At 41.7% G+C, this 21,303-nt stretch overlaps 1 protein-coding gene and 1 long non-coding RNA gene across 2 annotated transcripts in view; one reads left to right on the top strand and one right to left on the bottom strand.

Annotated features, from left to right (window-relative positions):
• Positions 1 to 4,918: 4,918 nt before the first annotated feature.
• LOC116995939 (neurotrophin-3) overlaps positions 4,919 to 21,303 on the bottom strand; it is a 45,804-nt gene continuing 29,419 nt past the window's right edge. The window contains exon 2 of the mRNA XM_033059057.1: positions 4,919 to 5,919. Within this exon, the coding sequence (XP_032914948.1) occupies positions 5,125 to 5,919 (795 nt within the window). The 3' untranslated portion in view covers positions 4,919 to 5,124. The remainder of the gene's footprint in view (positions 5,920 to 21,303) is intronic.
• On the top strand, positions 5,546 to 11,797 carry LOC116995942. The gene is made up of 4 exons (XR_004417830.1): positions 5,546 to 5,629; positions 5,754 to 5,862; positions 8,677 to 8,758; positions 10,584 to 11,797. It is a non-coding gene; the product is annotated as an uncharacterized LOC116995942 (long non-coding RNA).

Raw genomic sequence — 21,303 nt, 5'->3', positions numbered from 1 at the left:
TTAACCCTTATCATAGTAGGAAAGAGCCTTTCATCTGATGTTACAGTTGAACAGCTGAATTCTCTCTCGCTTTCTGAAACCTCTGCAAGGTGTTTGCCACCCAACAGCTCCGACTCCCTGCATTTTTCAGCACTTCTTTTGCTTTCCTGCATCCTCCATGAGAATATTTTTCCTTATAAGAAAGGACCATGCTACCTAGTTTCTTATCAGCCTCCCCTGGATGAATTAGCTGGTCTACCAATGGCTCTGTCTGCTCCCTGTGACACAGGTGAAGAGTGACGATGCGCTTTGGAAATGACCAATGCTGCAACCACAGCAGCCTCTTACAGAAGATATACTCAGATTCACACAAGGCATGTTTATGTGAAATGGGAAATTGTCCTGCTGCCAAAGATCATCCCTGAAAGTGCTCAAGGACAGGTTGGATGTGGCTCTGAGAAACCTGGTCTAGTGGAAGGTGTCTCTGCCCATGGCAGGTGGGCTGGAATGAGTTCATCTTTAAGGTCATTCCCAAACCTAACCACTGCAGGATATCCTGGGCATCTGAACCCTTGGACATGCAGAAAGCAAACCTTGATCACCAGCCCTTAATCTTGCAATTTAAGACTGAAATCAGAGCAGGAGATGTGCGAAGGTGGATACAAAGATGGCACAGGGCTGCCTCACTCTCTCTTTGCTCCTCAGTTGTTGTGTACACAGCCACTTCTTAATTAGCCTGGTCATGATCTCACCTATTGTGTGGGTAAGAACTCCAAAATAGGACCCTATGATCAAAATGTCCGGAAACATGAGGTCATGACATCAAAAGGGCTGTCCCGTGGTGAAAGTATGGCTTTCAGGTGCCACTGGCTTCAAAGCTCACTCTAAAACAAAGGAGAAATCTATATCTGGGGACATTCATGCGAAGCATTACCGCTCGTTGTTCATCAGAGGTGCCAAAGCAGCTAGAGATTACCAAAAACAATCTAACAAACAAACAAACAAAAAACCCTCAAAGGGATAAGAAAGAAAAAAGAAAAGCAAAAAAATTTTCCAGCTCATGAATGTAATGAGCTTCAGGGAAAAAAAAAATTCTCTTTTTTCCCTTTTTTTCCCACAGAGATTAGCTAAATCATTAAACTAAGGATGTCATTGCTGAACTCTGAAGTCACCTGCCCAGAGCTGCAGGGACCCACAGTGGTAGCGAGTGGCCGACTTTGCCGGGAAAGTTTTTTCTTATCCTCATATTGCTTGGTTTTTTTACACCACATCTGTGCTTGCTTCGTCATTCTGCCATCTGCTGTAACAAAATACAGACAAAGCATTTCAGAGAACAACCCCTCCACACTTTAAAATGCTCCAAGCTGGAGCACAGCCTTTTACTTCTCACAAGCTGCATGTAGTGCTTATTATCCTATACCGCTCCTCCTCCTCTTCCTCCTCCTCTTGCCCCACATCATGATGAATTACACACGCTTAGCAAGCATGGAGAGCACAGAATCCCATTGCTTTTGCCATAATGTTTCTATTAAATGAAACGAATGTTCCTGCACTTTACTTCGCTGCGCAAACGCATTCGCCGAGAGGTCAGAGATAGCAGGTCATTATCATGAAATTTTTAATTTTGGAACTCCCAATCAGGCTCGTTTCCTGTTTGGTATTGTCTGCAGATACACAATGCAAAAGCCTCGGGTTGCTAAAGAATCGAAATAACAGAGTATGAGAAGAGTGGTTTTGAGCACACACTCTGTAAAGTCCAGTCAAAGTTTCTTCCTGGTGCAGCCGCACAAATCTCTTGGTAGCAGTAAACTCTCTGCACAGACTTCATTCCTGAACACATGTTCAAAGGTGATAAAATAAGTGCAGATGGTTTTCCAAAACCTCAGTGGAGCATTTTTTGCTGTTACTAAATGGACTGGAAAAAAACTAGGGGGAAAAAGCGGAGAAAATACAGTTTGACACAGACAGGCAATTTCAGAAAAGCATTTGGTCATTTGGGAGAAAATCTAAATAAAATGTGTGCTTATAATGATCTATTGGCAAAACAATATTGACAGAGCATCTGAGCAGCCTAATGGAAGTGATTTTTAGAATGCTTAAATTAAACTGGCGTTGAGAGCTGAATAGTTTGTTTAATTACTTAACACAAACAAAAAAAGAGTTGGATAGGAATTTTGAATTCATTGTGCCATGACCAAAGTCGACAATAAAACCATCCCTGGCTACAGTGAAAAGAGAATCAGACCTTAACAAATTTATTACAGGCTTTGTTTACAAACTCATTACAAAATTATACAGCATCTTATGCGTACACAGGATTTACAGGAACGCGTTACTGATGTGTGGGATTGCTTTGCTCTCTGGTCGAGATCTGCAGGTTTTTCTTCACTTGGGGCCTGATCCAGCTTCCACCGGAGAAGGTGAGATTTTTACTTTTTTTTTCCCATTGACTTCAGTGGAAGCTGGATCAGGTCCAGGGGGTAACACTTCCGCTCATTGTTTTCCTGGGGTGGGAAAGAGGCAACCGGTCTAATAACCGTACACACCGCGCTCCGTTCTCATCTCGTGTGTTTCAGATGACAGGCATATTTACTCCAAGACATTTTTGCTGGCTGCTTGTAAAATACTTGTTAAAGTCAAGAGTCAAAGACCAGTTCCTGTTACTGGATTTACAGTGAAAAATGACAAATGGTTTTCTTTGAACCTTTAAAGAATGAGCCTCCCTTAATTTTCAGTGGGCAGAAATAGAGGCATTAGAATCAACTCCAATGTTGTTTACATTGTTATATAGACATGTTTTCTACCCTGTCTTCAACAGATTTTTCTCTGGATTTACAGTAATGTAAACAAAAGTGACATCCACACTGCCAGAACAAGGTAGTTTCTTATTAATGGGATTCCACCAAGCTCAATTGGTCTCCTTGACTCCTCACATGGAGATAGACCTATGTGGCATGGTGAAACAAAGAGACCTCCAAAGTTAAAGTTCCATAACTGTATCAGGTCTCAGTTGCTCCCAGCATCTGCAAACGATCTTTACTCTGGCACTGAGGGTGTAAAATCAAGCTTTTAATTTACAAAAAAATCCAGTGGGGCAGAACTCTGAAAAAATATACTTATTCCCCCAAGCCAAAAAGGTTAGTTAAACTTTCCTACTAGGAAAAGTAGCAAAAGCTCTGTGGGGTTGGGTTTTTTTTTCTTTTTAAAATTTTTGCCAAGAAATGAGAAATATTCTAATCAGAGCTATCAGATACTGAGTTCCTTGTTATATTACGTCCTCTCATTTTAATGACTGCCTTGGTATAGAACCTCTGAAGTTGTTATTGCTTGAAGCAAAGCTAGGATTTAGTGCTGCAAGGTGATGATATTTCCTGTGAGGTAAATACCCTGGCCTCATGCTGAAAATTGAGATGGTTCTCAAAAGCTTTACTTCTGGCCTCCCCTGAAGAAAACACCCACGTGCTCCAACCTGGCTTTCCAAGACAGGACTGTTCCAGTGCTTGGCCTCAAGGCAACCTGTCCAACTCCCTGGTGGTTTTATGGTGTGCAGCATTCTCTGTAAGGGATTAGGGGAGACCGCACAGTTTGCTGCCTTTCGTGGCCTTTTGCATGTTTGAAGCTGGTTTTCCAGGAGTGAAAACTGTGTGAGCAAAGGCATCCTGCAGCCTCGTGTTTGAGAGCTCCATTTGTGATGCTGAACACGCTACGGCAGCAAAAGCTGCTGCTGTAAAGCCCTCAGAAAAAAAAAAACTGAGGGTAAAACTTTCTGAGTAGCTGGTATTTCCCAGCCCTGGCTTTGGGTTGGATCTCTCTGGATACAGATAACGTGCAACCCAATCTGAATTCTGTTCCTAGCCATGAACTCTCATTTGCTTCCTGGGAGTGGGATCCCATCCAGGGCATTGCACAGCTAATGTGTAATGGGACATCTCTTCAAGTAGTGTCATTATTTCTGTCCCCAGTGGAGCTACATGACAATCCAAAGAAGAGCCTGAGGTAAGTACACGCTAGCACATTTGTCTGTCCTGAGCAACAACTCATATGTTTAATTAGGGAACTTCAGTATAACCACAGACTTCATGGATTTTAGCCACCATCCATTTCACATTCCTGTGAAAGCTACCAGGTCTCTCGAGCAGTTCAACACATTTTTCCCCCCATGAAAGATGGAGAATGGATTGCTGAGAAGAAGGAAACCTTCGTAGGGGCGTGTGGCTTTGATATCCATGCCAGGATATCTTTACTACAATTTGCAAGCCAAGGGCTCTTTTAAGGTTAAAACACCACCAGCTTTGTTTCTAATTTAAAAACTCAGAGACAAATGATCCAACAATGCAAGCAGAAGAGAATTGATTCATGTGAGGAGGAAGAGGCTGATCACAACAAACCATATTTTATGTATTACATTAATGATCCATTTAGATCAGTTCTTGACTTCAGCAAGTTTCGGCTACAAATATTTCAGATTTTTTTCATATTTTTTCAATGATGCACTGGCAACATTAGAAACAGTTGCAAAACAAATGTGCTTCCAAAACACAAATGGATGTTCCTGGATTACTAGCAGCCATTCTGAAATGCTAACAGAGGGAAAATGGTCATGTCACCGGCAAAACTGGCATAATACACAGAAACTTTATTTTAGGGCTACCTGATGCCTGTAAATTTGACTTCATCTGCAGGCTAAAACATGTATTTTGGTCCTTGATTTTTTGGGGATTTTTTTGGTGGTGAGGAGTCAATGCTGCAGATCCAATTAAATATGAACGTATAGAGCAGGGAATATAAATATGTACACAAGTCTTGGCATTGATCTGATTTTTAACAAGTTTACTAAATGACAGTCACTGGTTTGACAATACTGAATGAAAAATACTGATTTTACAGATTTTACAGGAAGGTTACGGTATGCTGCCAACAAGCAGTGTCACAAACATAGTCTTAAAAAACCCCGGAATTGGCCACGGCAGAGGCACACACCCTTTGCTCTTGTTTATTGAGAGAGAAAGCTTATATACTGTAGATTTGCTGAAGTTTAATAAATAAGGTCAACTTATAATATATATAAAACAATATAAACATTTATATGCTACATGCATATCATATAATTTAAAGTAATAATTTATATAGCAAAGAGATGCAGATCTATGTTCTTCCTATTTTCCTGGACAAGGCGCACACGCAGGAGGTGTCTATTCTTATCCACCTCCAGCCCACCAGTTTGTTGTTTTCTGAAGTCAGTGCTCTGACGTAAGTTTGGGATGTCTTGCATTGGGAGTTCCAGTGCTTGTCGTCGATGCCGCGGCAGCCGTTTTTTACAGGCTTGGCCTCTTTACACCTCGTTTCGTAAAAGTATTGCTTAACCGGAGAGTTGCCCGTTTTAATTTCTCCCAGAACAGTCACCTGGTGTCCCCTAATGTCGATGGCGGAGGATTTGTCCGTGACCCACAAACTTTCACTGTCACAAACGGAGTATTCCCCCCGGTGGCCCCGGTGCTCCGCATACCTCTTCCGCCGGGAGGTTCTGTTCAGCACCACGGAATTCCCGATGTAATCCTCCATGAGGTACAGTGGCGGCGGCTCCAGCGGCGTGTTGTCACTCAGGAGGACTCGGGGCGAGTTGTAGCGTCTCTGCTGCCTCAAGAGATCTGTATCCACTGAGATAACTGGCTGGAAGTCTGATTTCACATTTTCCTCCCCATCCATGTCTTGCTGAGTGTCTGTTTTCTGCACCGTGTTTTGATAGTTTTCCTTAATGTCTACCATCTGCTTAGAAAGCTTGTTTTTTAAAATGTCTGCCTGAATGAGTTTAATAATAAGAGAATTTATTGAATCTTCTGGCAAACTCCTTTGATCCATGTTGGAAGACTGGATGCCACGAAGGTAAGCGAGAAATATCACATAAAACAAGATGGACATCACCTTGTTCACCTGTAAGATCTGCAAAGAAACAGAGAGCCAATGTTAAAACAGTCCAAGAGATAGGTTTGCTAAAGGCTGTAAACAGGAACATTGGTGGGTTTTTTTCAGTAACATCTATGACTTTGAAGACAAATATATAGAAATGAAGGCTGTGCATTTCTTTGAAGATGCTATTTATTTTACTTTATAATGAGTGCATCTCTCTTCTGATTTTTTTTTTTTAATATACCATCTATATTTTAGGCCTTGCTTTTCCTCTTTCCATGCATAGTGGCACATATATCACTTTCTCTGCAGATGTAGGTAGCTCTTGGGATAGTATGGGCAGGACTTGGCAGCAGAGTGAGGCCAAGTTACTTCCACTGAGTTTATTCCACAGAGAAGTTTGGTTTCAAAATTGCAGGATCATGCAGAGTAGAAAACTGTCTCACTGTGTAAAACAAAAAAGTTCAGACTTTGCTAGCTGTTGTCAGGTTTTGTGTGCTGAGATCTCTCAGACCCATCTAATTCATATTTATCAAGTGGCTTCTGTTTAATGTTACCACAAGAAGGAAATAAATCCTGTGTTTCAATCGTGCCTTCATTCTCTCTCTCTCTCTGGTAAGGGAAAGTGTTCTCGAAGGAAAATGATGCTGTCAAGTCAGAGAGTGGTGATTAGACCTCTGTAATACAAGTGGGGAATTCAGATGGACCCACTGACCATTTCATAGGGGATTTTTCCAGGATTAGGGACTTTTTTTGGTGTTTTTTTTTTAAGAAGTTGCTTCATTCCATTTATGTAAGGTGAAACAAAACTAACATCAATGAGAAATAGTCAAGGACAGATTGAGGACATCCCTCTCCCCACCATCTCCTAAAAGGCAAAAAGTCTTGTTCAAAGATTCAGTATTTTGAAAACCATTCCTAAAAGTGTGCTGCTTCTTGGTACTTTTACATGCACTGCTCTATATGGCTTCTTGTGATCTCCTTCAAATTCTACCTCCTGTCCATATTCTAGAAGCTCATTTGTCACTTCTTTTTAAGCCTTTATGTCACCTTGTTTGTGTAGCTGAGAGCCAGGAGCAACTGTCCAGGGAGGTGGTATTTCTCCTTATATTTTTGGACATCTGTATATTTGGTATTTATATTTAAACTAAACCAATTTTCAATGTAAAATCCTAAGTCATGGATTCACTTCAGAGCACACCTGCTTATAAATTTGCTGCACAAGTAGTGGATTGAAGGAGAGAATACAAAACTCATTTAGACCACCCTCATAGTCTGTGATTAACCCTGACTGTAGTACTGCTTCAAGTGACTCAGGAAGTCCTTGAATTTGATTTTCCTGCTCTGCAAACACATCCACCATGTGCCAGAGACTGCTGGCACTCAGGGGTGAAGGCACAGAGTCACAGGCTGTGGGACAGATGGAGCTGGAAGGATCCTCAGGACATCATCTAGGCCAATCTCACTGCTCGGAGGAGTATCAGCCAGGGCAGCTTGCAGAGAGATGTGCCTACTCAGGTTTGGAATATCTCCATGGATAGAGACTCCACAACCCTGTAGACAACCTGTTCCACTGTTTCACCACCCTTAAATTTAAAAAAGAAATATATTTCATCAGCAGTGTATCAGTAGTATCAGCAGTTTCCCATATCTCAATTTTTTCGCACTGCTTCTTGTCTTTTCATGGACACACCTGAGTAAGTCTGGCTCCATCTTTATTAATCCCTCTTGTGAGGTATTTCTACACTTCAATAAAATCTCCCTGGGACTTCTCTTCTGCAGCATGAACAGCCCCATCTCTCTCAGTCTCTCCTCCTGGTACAGTTGTCCTAATCCTTAATAATTTTCATGGATTTACTCCTGTATTAAGGAGCCCAGAACTGGACACAACACTCCAGATGTGCCTCACCAGTGCTGAGATGAGGGGAAGGATCCTTTCCCTCCTGAATAGAAAATTTTCCATTTCAAAAAAAGAAAAAAATCACCATTTTCTATTTAAGAGGGAGAACCATTTTCTGTTTCAGAAGGCAAAGGAAAAAAAAAAAGAAGAAAAAAAACTTTACTGTACAACCTTCTATCCACTCTAAACAAAACTCCTTTTTGCAAGATTGAGTCCCCACTTCACAGTTTGGAACTGCAGCAAAATCAGAGCTACCCTCTGTGGATGTGTGAGCTGTCCTTTTATGGACAAGAAATGTGTTTTCTCCATTCTCAGTTTGTCACAGTGTGAGTTCACCTAAATCTAGACTGTTGCTTGCAACAATGTTTTGCTTTTGGGGGGAAAAAAAATCGAAGATGTCCAGTTACCATACAATTACTGTCATACCTGAATAAATACTAACTTAATGTAGATGGATCTCAGAGCCCAGACCTTTCTGGATAAAAAATTGCCATGCAATTTCGCCTTCCCTCAGCATAGGGCTTGCTTTGAAAAACAGTAAAAATATTATTAAACAGATGTCATTGAGCAGATTTCTTGCAGCACCCGGAATCCACACGCGGGACGACACACGAGCCCACAGGATGGTGAGCAAAGCTCTGACAAGGCTCAGCCCAAAAGCCAGGAGCATTATTCATGCCAACATGCAGCTGCATGCAATCACTGCTCTGCTCAGTCTCAAAACTAAGTGGCACTAGCAAAATACATAAGTTGGAGCAGGTGATGAGGTGGGAGAAGTAAGGCTGGAGTTCCTGCAGGCTCTCTTTAATGTCACACTGCACACAGAAAGGAAGGGCTGGGGACCCGAGAGTTGGAGAAGCTAAAATGAGCTATTTTTCTTCTCTGTGCAGGAACCCCATTAATGGGAAAAATGTTGGAAAGCGTTTTCCTGAACTTCAGGTGAAAAGTCTTATGGATTTGGTGGGAAAGATGGTAACTTTCAACCTGTAGTTTCATTTATGCTTTGCAAATTATTTGCTGCAAAAGTAAAGAGGTTTTGAACAAAACTTTATATTTTTCTGGGTGCAAAACTTTGACAGAAAACACAAAGATTGGTGAGATTACAGTTTTCAGGGAGTTCCTCCAACCTAGTGCTGTTCAGAAGTTCCAGTCCATGACTAAAAATTGTCAGGCTTTCCATAAAGTCCAGCACCTCAGAGTATGTCTAAAGCACTATTCTAGATAGGAGAAATGGCTGTTGTTGGAAAACTGCAGCTGGTTCATAGCCTTGGCTGTAATCTGGTTATAAAACACATTAAAAGTGTATTTGTTTGCAGGTCTGGGAGTATTGCATTTGATGAATGGCTCTTTGCCCAAAATGGAACGCTGTGCTTGTCTGAACTGCAGATAATTTGAAATTTATTTGGCACGTGTTGTTAAAGCCGTAAAAAGAAGAGGAAAATGTAAAACATTAAAATGTTTATCTTTTCATATTCTCAAAGCAAATAATTCTGGTGTTTCTGGTCACGCCTCCAGGAGTTCCACAGTGCAATTCACAAAGCAGAACAAGTGCTTATTCAGTGCAGACCAGTGAGCAAATTATCTGTAGAGGGGACTTAGAGAGGCAAGATTTCAGCATACATGTCCTGTCTGAGAGAATACTGACTCAAATTCCAGGTTCCTGGGGGCACAGAATTCAGTCATTCACATTACTTTTTTCTCCTCTTTTTTTTTTTTTTTTCCCCGATTCTAGTTATTCATTTCAGGTGCAAAGATTTTGCCCAAGTTAAATTTTTCTTGTTTAGCTGATGTTAGTGAGATATTTTTGTTGTTCTTCCTGGTTCTTCTTGGAATTTTCCTCATGTAAATTCCCGACAAACGTTCATTTTGGCTGTGTTCGTGGCCAGTTTGCACTAAGCAAGTTTGACTAGGAGATTGCTGATATTTGTGGCTCAGAGGGGAAAAGCAAACAGCACAGATAGGAAAAGCTCATGCTTTGCAAGCTGATTGATGTCCCACTGTGGCTTAGCTTTACTCTACTTTAATGGTTTGTTCTCCTGCCTATCACTGCAGTTTCAGCAGGGTATTAATGCTGTCTGAGCTAGGTGGCTCAGGGAAGATCTAAATTTAGGAGAAGTAAATAAGCTTACCTCTTCCTTCCATCGACAAATTAAATCCCTGATAAACTCTGGTTAATCACTTTCTGCACTTTTTGGATTCACCACTTTATGTAGTAGGGAAAAATTTAGTTTAGTTTAGTTTTGCATAGCTTTATTTTGGTCAGCCTCTGAACATTCCACACAGGGAAAGAGCGAAACATCATTTAAAACGTTCTGCAGGAAGCATGAAATCCTAGCCCTGTGAGAGACTGCCCAAGCTTTTACTTGCAAGTCATTGCTAAGAGGAACTGGAATAGAAGGAAAAGTGACTGGTGAGTTTTACATTCAGCATTGTAATACCCCACATGATTTATGTAAGCCAGCTTGAAGTGTTTGGCACTTTCTAAAAAAATGTAGGAGCAGCTTCTGTTCTTCAGAGTAAGCAACTAATGATCCTTTGTGGTGGCTGACAGCTTTTCCAGGCTTTAACCAAAGAGGAAAGTTTAATTATTGTCACTGTTTGCTGAGCACTGCTCCCACAACCTCCCAAGTCATGGATAGCCCTGTTGATTCCCTCTTCCTAATAACTATGTTGGGAAGAAATGCAGCCCTCTTCCTCTGTGCTTTGGGGGAAGGTACAGAGCAAGAAAAGCATGCTGAATGTTCAGAAAAGTGGGAATGTGAAATAACTGTGTCTGAAAATTTGCACTGTGTTTCAGAATAGTAATCAACTGTTTGTACAATATGGACTTGTGAAGGTAGATTGCTGCTGAGTGCTGAATGTCCCTGCACACACCCTCCTGGACACTTCCATTTCTCAGGATACAGAAATTTCAACACATACAGATTGAAACTACAGCTTCCACAACAGCCAGACCCTCTAACAAGCTGAAGAATTCAAAGACATAATCAAGTGATGGCTGCCCTAAATGTTAACCCTCCCATCCTGAGGGGCAACCAAACTAGAAATTTGAGTGAGGGGATTTGAAACAAATTCATTCCTCTGGCACACTGGCAGGGGAGCACAGCTACACATCTGACAGGGAGCCCACAAAGGTTCACCATCTCTGCAGCAGCTCAGAGGTGTATTAATTAATTCACTCAAGGCCATTTATAAGAGAAGACACCTCTGTGCACTGAGCCCCAGTAGCCTCCAGTGAATGGTATATACTTCATTTCTTATGGAAATGGAGTTCAGCACAGAGTCACTGACATTTCCTCTTCCTCTTCAAACGACTGGCTGAGCAAAGCACAGCAGGACAGCTGCTCACCAGAGATATGAAACTCCTCTGCACTTTGAACCAATCCACAATGGAGGTGACTGTGACCCTGCTGGTCACTGGGGAGAGCTTTCCCAACCTGTGACATCTTCCTGAGAGCCAGATTTTGGATAACACCTCTGCTGCAAGGAGCAGTTTGTGCTCTGACCTGTCAGATGAGCTCTGCAGAGTCACACAGGTAATTGCAATGGCAGGAGGGTGTCTACATTTGATCCTTCCACAGATATATCTGTGTTTTTTTGGAGATCAACAGGAGGCTGCTGTACACAGACCTGCCTGATTCCAAGAGAAAGGTCAGGAGCAGTTCCTCCATGCTTACCTCCCTCTTTGGAACAGCTGCTGCTTCTCACACCTTGTGCACAGCTAATTCTTGTCAGGTTTGGCCCTGCACCTCCCTCCCCTGCCACCAACACCAGGGCACTTGAGAACTCCCTGGAGGCATTTGGCACTCCCCAGCATCCTCTCACAATCCCACTGAGGGACTGGACTGTTAATAATGGCTGGTGCCATATCAGCTATCCCAACTACATCCCCAGGTCTATAATCAGCTATAGGAGTAGGCAGCCTCTTCTCAGTCACAATGAGGTCCTTTTCCATTCCAACTCCATCCCTCACTGACACTTTTGTGACATATTTGCATGTTTACACCTGCCTGTCCATGCCCTGACATTAATTAATTAATTAATTAATTTTGCATTAAGCCACTGACTGATTAAACTGTGTATTGAGGAGGTCAGAATGAGGGGTTTGAAGGCTGGGATCCCAATTTCCCTGGTGTGTTGGAAGAGTTTTGTCAAGTCACAATGTCTGATTGCTACCTTCTAAATCTGTAAAGGAAAGAACTTTGTGGAATTATTGTGGTGTTTTATTACTCTAGGTATATACCCTAACATTCTTTGGGTTCTCCCTCAAAGAGCTGGATGATTTTACCCAACTGAGAAAGCAAAGGCTGAGGGAATTGGGATTGTGCAGCCTGGAGAGGAGAAGGCTTTGGGGTGACCTCACTGTGGCCTTGCAGTGCCTGCAGGGAGCCACAGGAAAGATGGAGAGAGACTCTTGACAAGGGCCTGGAGTGACAGGACAAGGGGCAATGGCTTCACACTGACAGAGGGCAGGGTTAGATTGGATACTGGGAAGGAATTGTTCCCTGTGAGGGTGCTGAGGTCCTGGCACAGGTTTCCCAGAGAAGCTGTGGCTGCCCCATCCCTGGAAGTGTCCAAGCTCAGGTTGGATGGGGCTCTGAGCAACCTGGGATAGTGGAAGGTGTCCCTGCCCATGGCAGGATCTGGGACAAAGCAACTTCCAGGTCTCTTCCAGCCCAGGCCATTCTCACATCACTTATATTGGAGCAATCCATAAGTATTTCTCTTGGTTATGTTATTACTGACAAAGTAATAGGAGTACTGCCATTGTTCCCTTTTTAACAGAGCAGAAACTGGAATACACAGAAATCAGCTGATACTTGCCAGGTCAGACAGGTTGGGGTTTTCCTGTTGCACTGGCACTGGGAAGTCCACCTGTAATGTTTTTTGAAAGTTTTATCTATCAATGAAAAGCATGAATTACAGGGAAATATGATCAATAGCATCCTACAGTTAAAACTGTAGTGGGGTAAATAATTACCACAAAAACTGAAGTATTTATTCATGTTATTCACTGTGTAACTCTGAAAACTTCCCAAAGTACAAGGAAATCTAAAGGTCATGTCCATAGCTGAATAAATAGCTTGACTTGACTGGATCTGTGCTAATTTTACAAAAAGTAGAAGATTTGCCCAGATCTTAGCGCTTGCATATTTTTGTTCTTCAGAAGTAATTTGCAAACAGAAGAACAGAAAGCTCCAGAAGTAAAACATGGTAGTGAATAATTTAAGCTGATAAAGGGTGTGTTAGTTAATATTTTCATTACTGTTTGTTAGTAGCAGTAGGGCTAAACAACAAACAAATTAAATTTGCAGCTGAATTTGGAGGGGATGCAAACGGCAGTGAGCAAAGAGAAATAAAATCTCTGCTGGGGAGATGGAAAAATAAAACATTGGCAGAAAATTACAAAATGAAAGCTGAAGTAGAAATTAAAAACTCATGTGCTGGGGAAATATTGGTGTTGAGCAGTGATATACAGAGGGGAAAAGAAACTTAGAAAGGAGCAATACCTGGTCAGACCCAGGAATGATCAAAAACTGGAAAAGCACAGTATTTAATAAATGCAAATACTGGGGCATTTCATTGCAGAGCTGGAATGGAATCACTGCTTCTTGTTGCACAGCAGTACAATTGGGACAGCTGCTTGAAAGTTGGAAGGTATTGCCATACAAAAAAGAAAATCAGGGAAGAGAAGCAAAAACGATGAAAGGGTTGTGAAAGTGACCTTTGATTAAATTGCCTCAAACATTTGCCTTGAGCTGGCAGAAGGGGCATGGCAGAAAACCCAGGGCAAAGATCTGGGCTGTGAAAGCACTGGGGAAAGGGAACATTCGCTCTAGGGTGGGGCAATCAGGAAAACTGGGATTAAGCTGAGGAAAGGGAAGTTCGGCCCATCATCAAAAGCAGTTTTCAAGCTCTGCAAGATGTTTGTAACAAACCCAAAGCCACACCAAAGAGGCCTGGGTTTTGTGTTTCCTCGCAGCACTGTGGAACTCCATTTAAGCCTTTTCTTGAAACAGTTTGAAGATCCATTAACCTTTCAAGTCAACCTGGACCCACTTTGGCTCAACCAGGGCTGATTAATTGTTTTGTATTAAAGTCAGGCAGTAGTTGTAGTTCCTCTTATTTTTGTTAGAGAGATTCTTTGAGTGTTTAAGTTGTCCATAATTAGAGCTGAGAGCAGCCTTCCAGATGAAACTCACTTCTTTCACCTCCCCACAATCCTGGGGGCTTCAAGCCTGGCCCTGCAACAGATTTTCCTGATTGTTCTATTTAAAAATGCCAGGGGTGGATTTTATCCAATTTAGTAGCAGGAGGAGAAAGGGAAGCACCTCTCAGATTATCAGAATTTTGTCCCTCTCCTATGAAAGAGCAGCCTCCTGGAGACCCTGTGATGCTGGATGGTCTGATATGTTTTTACATTTACTTTGCCACTGGACAACTCATTTTTTTAAGGGGAAAAATATTGCAGAAATATGAGATGGTTTTAACCACTGTTTGTTAGTTTTTCTGATACTAGGAAACTCAAAGGGGAAACTGTTTTCAGCTCTGACTTTCAATAGATCATTATTTTGCAAGATTTTACATTGAAAGCAAAAGAGTTTCTGTGTAAAAAAACCAGAAACAAAAAAAATTGTTTCAGAAGCTGAAAACATCTTCTGTCGTTTTTTCTTTTGTGAAGTAAGGAAAACAGTGAAATCAAGCAAACAAACAGAATAAAGCAAGAGCTGCAAATTCAAAAGTGTTAAAAATTTTGTATTCCTAAACCTGATTCATGGGTACAGACAGAACTTGCACGCACAAGGAAAAGGAAATATAAGGAATATAGGGAATTCTAGTTAGAAATGAAGTGAGCTTTTGTTTGGGTAGAATCAAAATAAATCCTGAAGTTAACCTGAGCTATTTATGTCATTAATTTTTTTTAAAAAAGGCATTTATTTGTTTTTTCTGAGAGCTCTGCTGTGACCCTTGAACACAGATGTTTGCACTGAGGCTACAGAATCACTGAATCACAAAATCATTAAGGCTGGGAAAGACCTTTTAAGAGCATCGTGTCCAGCTTGTGACTGACAACCACTTTGTCACCCAGCCCAGGGCACTGAGTGCCACATTCAGTCACTCCTTGGACACCTCCAGGGATGGGCGCTCCAAGCCTCCCTGGGCAGCCCCTTCCAGTGTTAAGATGGTTTGGAAGAACAACACTGCTGCTCTGGAGTTTGTCCCAAGCACTGAGCCTTGCCAGGGAAGAGCTGCTTCATTTCATCCAGAACTGCACCTGTGTTTGCTTTCCCAAAGCCCTAACTCTGGCTTTCCCTGAATCCGTGCAGAAATACATCCATGGCCACTCTCTGAATCAAAGGCTGCTCTCTGAATTGCCTCCCCCTATTCCTCAAAGGTTCACAACCCCCCCAGATAAAAAGTCTTGTTAGGTTTGCAGGTGCAACATAATCTGATGCAGCTTTCTAAGAAAAGGATCCCAGACCTGATCCAAATATTTTAAAACCACCATAGGAACTCAGTGACATCAGCATTCATTGGACAAAATTTTTGTACAATAAGAGAGACAGGGAATGACAATGTGACTAAATACAGCTGATGTTTGAACCTTATTTTAACATACACACAGCATGAAACCAGATTGTTCCCATCAGATCTGTGGTGAGGAATTAACATTGCTGTGTATAATTAATATCTTTTCCATGCCCTTTGCACAGGTGCAGTAGCTCGCTCACAACCAGCTTAAAATGATGTTTTAAAATTCATTTTCAGAGAAAAAGGAGTCTTGTATTTCTGAAAAAACCCAAGTGTTTTGGTGGGGGGAAAGGTTTGAAGTTTGCTTCTCTGCAAAAGATGTCAGACTTTAAAAAGAGCTTTGTACAGAAAGAACTCATCTGTTCTGACCAATGAAATAAACTGGTTAATAGGAGACATCACAACTTCTCTCTGAAATCATGAGGGCTTTGCTAGAGCTGCTCCCTGGTGCAAAGTGAGACCCTTGAGCCCTTCTTATGGAGAAGAACTCACAAATACAATGTGAGCCCATGGCAGGTGTGTGTTTTTTCCTATTGCACCTGAATATTTCAAAAAACCATTGCCCATTCAGAGCAAAAAACTCATCCTGCTAATTTCCATTAGTTTATAGCAAATTGTTTACACATAGGCCTGTCCTGAGGGTAAGGACTGTTCTGGCAAATCCAGCTCCTCTGCATTTTTTTCCTGGTAGAAATCTGCCTAAAGAGGAACTTTGCCTGAGAGTCCCCCAGTTCATTCATGTGCATGTGGATAAAATTTCCTGTACACAATTGTCCTCGAGATGTGCAAGTGTTCCAGTTTTAACTCTCAGTTCACACTTTGCCACGAGTTTGACTATATTTGGGGATTAATGCTCAAGGGTGGAGGTTTCTGGTCCCAGGCTAGCAGAATATCTGATTTTTAAGTTCGTGAGTCGCCCTGCTGCCATGCGGACTGCTGACACATTCAGTTCACGGCTGAATGCTCTGCTAATTTCCATCCAAAATGCCCAATAATTTGCAAATTGGGATCTCTAGAAACCTTTCCAAAGTCAATGCATGATTTCTGTGTTCTCTCACTGTACTAATGCAAGCTCTGCACCTCTGCCAGGCCCAAAACTCATCTGAAAATGGCTTTGGTTTTTGGAAACCATGGCAGTTTTTCTTATCTTTCAATCCAGATGCCATTTTGCTGTTGATACACAATGCATTCCCTGCTCCCCCTTGCCAAAAATTCTTGAAAGGGGAGTTTTAGAGCTGGCAGTATTTTAACACATGCTGTCTCTCACCAAGCATATGATCTCCAGATATTTGACAGAAAAGCAAAGTCAAACTCGGCACGTGAAGGAGGCAAATGGGATGCACCACAGCTGGCCTTGCCTATCCTTATACAGTCAGTAACTTGTGTGGCTTTTTAGAAAATCCCTTTGTACTGAAGAAATTCTGTTTGTGAAAAAAAATGTAGAAGGGCAGGATTGAAGTAATTCTCAGGGCAAGAGAAGCAGGAATGGAAAGAGTAATTTTTTAGCAGACTTTTGGCTACCTCTTTTCAGATGCACGCTTTATGCATTTCATAAAAGGATCCTACTCACATCTAACTACCCCAGAATTCACAGAATCACAGAGTCATGGAATGGTTTGGGTTGGAAGTGATCTCAAGGATCATCTAGTTCTATCTCCTCTGCTGACAGAGGGTAAGAAAGGGCTGCAGTCTGGAAAGCAAAACCCAGGCAGGTTCTGTGACTTTTCCTAAGTTACACAAGCCAAAGCTAACAAATGCAGAAAATGGGAGAGTGGGCCTTCAGATCTTCCTCTTGTGAGCTCTGGGCTGGTCGAAGTTAGTTCCACACACTGGATTAACCTCTTCCTTCAGCTTCTTCCCCAGACTCTGGTGGCCTTAACCAAAGCTGGCCAAAATCAGAAGAAATTCCATACCATATTTATTCCTACTGCAGTGGTAGAAAAGGAAACAGTCCTTGAGTGAAGTTAGAAATAACTGGGAAGCAAGCAGAGGGAAGAAAAAGGATGTGGAAAGCATTGCCAAAGGTGTCCGTGGCTGGCTCATGCACAACATCTCAGGTGCCTTGAGGAATTAAGAATAACTTGGAATGAGCTTTAAAAAAGGATCAGGCCAATGTAAATCGGCTGTAACAGTTCAGTAGTTTTCCCCAGAAACCGACAAAACAACCAAGGGAAGGATTTTTAATTCTACACATAGGAAAAGCCTGGTCCTAGACTTCAATTTGCACAGTAGAAATCCCTGATTAAAAAGGAGCCAAACACTGTTGTGCTTCAGGAAGTAGGAGAATTAGGGATGCTTACTTTGGACGATGGTGTAACTTTACAGCCTGTACGAGGGGAGATGCACAGCTGCATCTCCCCAGGAGCGGGGAGCTGAATATATTGTGAGTCAGTCACAGTTCCTCCCTATCTTCCCTCCACCACCACTTGCACTCCCTTTGCTCTGCTACAAAAGTCAATTACTTCATGCTCATTTTTTTCTTTCCCCCTTTTTTTTTTTTTTTGTTTCATGGAGCAGTTTACTCTCCCATGCTCCCAGCCAGCTCTTTTGGCGAGCGAGGAAGCAGAGTGGGGTGAAGCTTGGGCTCTCTGCACTTCTGTCATCTCAGCATCCCCTCTCCACCCACTTCCTCTCAGCAGGGAGTATTGGGTGAGCAGTCCCTGCTCCTCTGGCTGCAGGAAGAGTTGTTCTGAGCAAGCTGAGCTTGAACAGCCAAGGGAGCAAAGCTGGGGAAGAGGGGGGGACAATCCTCCCTCCGTTTTATATTCCTGACCAGGTACCAGCACTGGCAACGTGTGGTGAGTAGCAAGTGCATCCTGTGCAAATTCTGAGCTAAATGCCTGTGTTCAAACGAGGTAGGATATTACTAGTGCTGGAAAACTGAGGAGCATATTCCCTGAGACCTGTGAAGGACCTTCCTAACCTGCTTGCAGCGTGTTACCAGAAAATATGGAAAGGAGCCCACTGCAAAAACAAAACAAAGCAATCACATCCTTAGGAACTTTGGGGAGGCAAACATATGGGGGAACTTTTTACAAAAGGTGAGAGGTCAGTCAATATCTTGGGATAACTGCATGTAAAGAGGATAAAAAGTTCTCAGGCCTTTTTGAGAGTGAAAACATAACGAGCTTTGCTGAGCTACATGCAGGAGTAAAGGACTTTTTCGATAGAAAACTGTTTTTCCTGTGGCTGGAACCGATGGGAAACCTACACATATTCAGGAGATATCTCCTGTGCCCTCCCAGGAAAAGACATAACCACACACAAGCTTCTCTTTGGTCCATCATCTCACATAAACCAACATCTCTGGAATAAGAGCACCTCAAAACTAAGAAATTTCTTCCTTGACAGTGTCATGAAGGCCTCTTTCTTGTCAGTATTTATATGAGGGCACAGTTTGGGATGTCAGACTTCCAGCAGGGCTTTGACTGAGATCTAGGTGAGTGGAAAGAAGAAGAGAACCTGGCAGGTCAGGCCTGAGGGATTCAGACCATGGGTCTGGACCATGAAACTCAAGGGCATGTGCAGAAGCTGGGTTCACAAGCAAAGTACTTTGCTAGAGTTATCCAGCAAAGATAAGACACATATTTTTAGACTGCTAGAAATTAGATAAAATTGAAAAGGACATTTATTCCCATTTTAAATTATTAAATGGTATTATGCTTGGAGACAGTTTTGTAGTTGCAACTCTTAAAAATTAAAGCTCGAGGCCAAACTCTGCTTTTGGTCACGCAGAAAGCAGGCGACTGCAGACTGAGTTGCATAAAACTGAGGTCATAATCTGGCATAAAGTCTGAGCTGGCTTGGTTTTCTCTTCAGCTAATGTCAGTACTGGTAAGTTGCTATGAGGAAATGCAACAGGGAATGGGTCAGGTGTTAATGCTCACAATCAGCATGATTCCAAATAAACTGGAGGAATTTAAGAAACAATGCTGTGTCTTCTGCTTAAAAGATGCTTGCATAAAATCTAAAAATACTAAAATACTAAAAATACTCTGTAGGCTTAAAATAACTCTGCAGACTTGTGTAGTGCTGCTTCAGATTTACCTGGATGAGGAAAGTGCCACTGTTTTTGGAAGATCTTTCATTGGCAGGCCTCTAGCAATAGTGAAAAATGGAATATGCAAATATCTGAAGAACAAGCTGGTAAAACAAAATTATCTTATTTCCTCTTTTCTGTGCTCTATCACCAGGTTGAAGCTAAGATTGGCAATTCACCAAATTCTTTCCTTTTCCTTAAATTTGGGAATAATACTGAGCTTAGACTGTGAAGCTGGTTGTGCAGGTCTGCAGCTATGTGGAAAAAAAACCAGCATTGTTGCAAGAAAGGAGACTAGTTTGTCTACATTCTAAAAGAAGAGATGCCTTTAATGCAAGTATCACTCCACAAAAATGTATTGTAACTTCATTGCCTTCCTTCTAACCTGCAGTTATTGGCAGTGAAAATGTACACGGTGTAAAGACAATGAATGATCTTTCAATTTTCATTAGTTTGTTTCTAACTGAAGAGAAATTTGTATGCTACAGTAAGGTCTCGGATTTGAAATTGAAGTTCTGGATTAGTGTTCAATATTTTCCTTCAGGAGACAGAATCTGAGCTACTTAGCAGGGAGGCTGAGGAACAGCTTGTTCAAGGACTGTTTTGTACTGAAAAGTCACTTATAAAAACTGCTTGTCAAAGCAGAAGAGAATACAAAAAAGAAGGTTTTAAAACCATTACTATTGAACCTAAAGAACACAGCCCTTAAAATGTTAGTAGCTCTTGTCCTTTGTGTTCTGGGAAGGCAAAATTGCAGCCCAGTGAAAATGGAACAAACCAAATCCCACAAACACCATCGACAGGAAGGTGGAAAGAAGGATAAATAATGCTTATCCTTCGGAGCACAGGCAGTGGTTGACTCCCCTAAACAAATACACAAATAAATAGGAATTGTATTCCTTTTGAAGCTTCCATGGTTGTAAATTTCCTTATGGAGTGCCCTGTCATTTTCTTGCCTGAAAACATTCACGCTCCCTGCTTTAGTTGTAACGTGTTCCATATGTCACGTCGCCTTTGTACGAAGCAGTTCAGACTCTGCTCTCCTTTCATCCCTCTGACCTAATTTTAAGGTCTTATTGCTGTGGAGGACTAATGTGGATTGGTTTGATCAGACCCTCCTATTTTATAAATGACATTTAACACACCACAACTTTTTTCCCCACTTTTCCATAACAATAAGCCCAACCAAGTTGTTCTTTGTTAAGTGTTGCTCTTATAAACTCCCTTAAATTCAACCTCTAATTGAACAGTGCTCTCTAACTCAGTACATTATTGTACTGCTTGCTTTCATTCAAGGGAATTTTTAAAGTAATGCAACACAGAAGCTTAATTATCTTCTTGTTTTCCTGGTTGGTATTCTCTGGAGTAAATACCAAGGAGGACTTGTTTTTGCGAAGTTTTTTTTTTGTTTCTTTTTCTTTGCTTTGCATACAACATAATTTTTTTTCCAGCTCAAACACTTCTTTTGATCTTATTTCTTGGAATAAATTGCATTTAGCATCTTCACAAGCATTTTTTTATGCCTTCCTATCAGTCTTCTGTGTATGAAATGCATGTGCTTAAATATGGTCCAGATTGTTCAGTTCATTAATTCAACAATTCTCGCTCTTGCTCTTCCCCGTGCCTCACCTCTTTCTCTAACACTGGTTTAGACTGGGAGAAACTCCTCTGCAGCTGATAAAGTGAAACTTGTGCAAACTAAGCACAAGTGACAAAAGAAGGGCCACCTCTCTTTCTGATTCTGTTCTATCAACATTCACATTCTTCAAATATTCTGAACTCTAACCCTGACGCAATGTCTTTTCAGTGGGTTAATCTGCTTGATATCAGTTCAGTTCCTGTTTGTTCTCCTGGTGGGGAAAAACAAATCAAACCATTTTAAAAAAGGATCGCATAGAAAAGTTGCACCGTTCAACCATGAAATTTTAACTGAGCCTCTATTAAA

This window comes from Catharus ustulatus, chromosome 4, assembly GCF_009819885.2.
Source record: "Catharus ustulatus isolate bCatUst1 chromosome 4, bCatUst1.pri.v2, whole genome shotgun sequence".
Lineage (NCBI taxonomy): Eukaryota > Metazoa > Chordata > Aves > Passeriformes > Turdidae > Catharus > Catharus ustulatus.
Note: the sequence above shows the minus strand (reverse complement) of the source record. Positions and strands in the feature narration are given on the sequence as shown.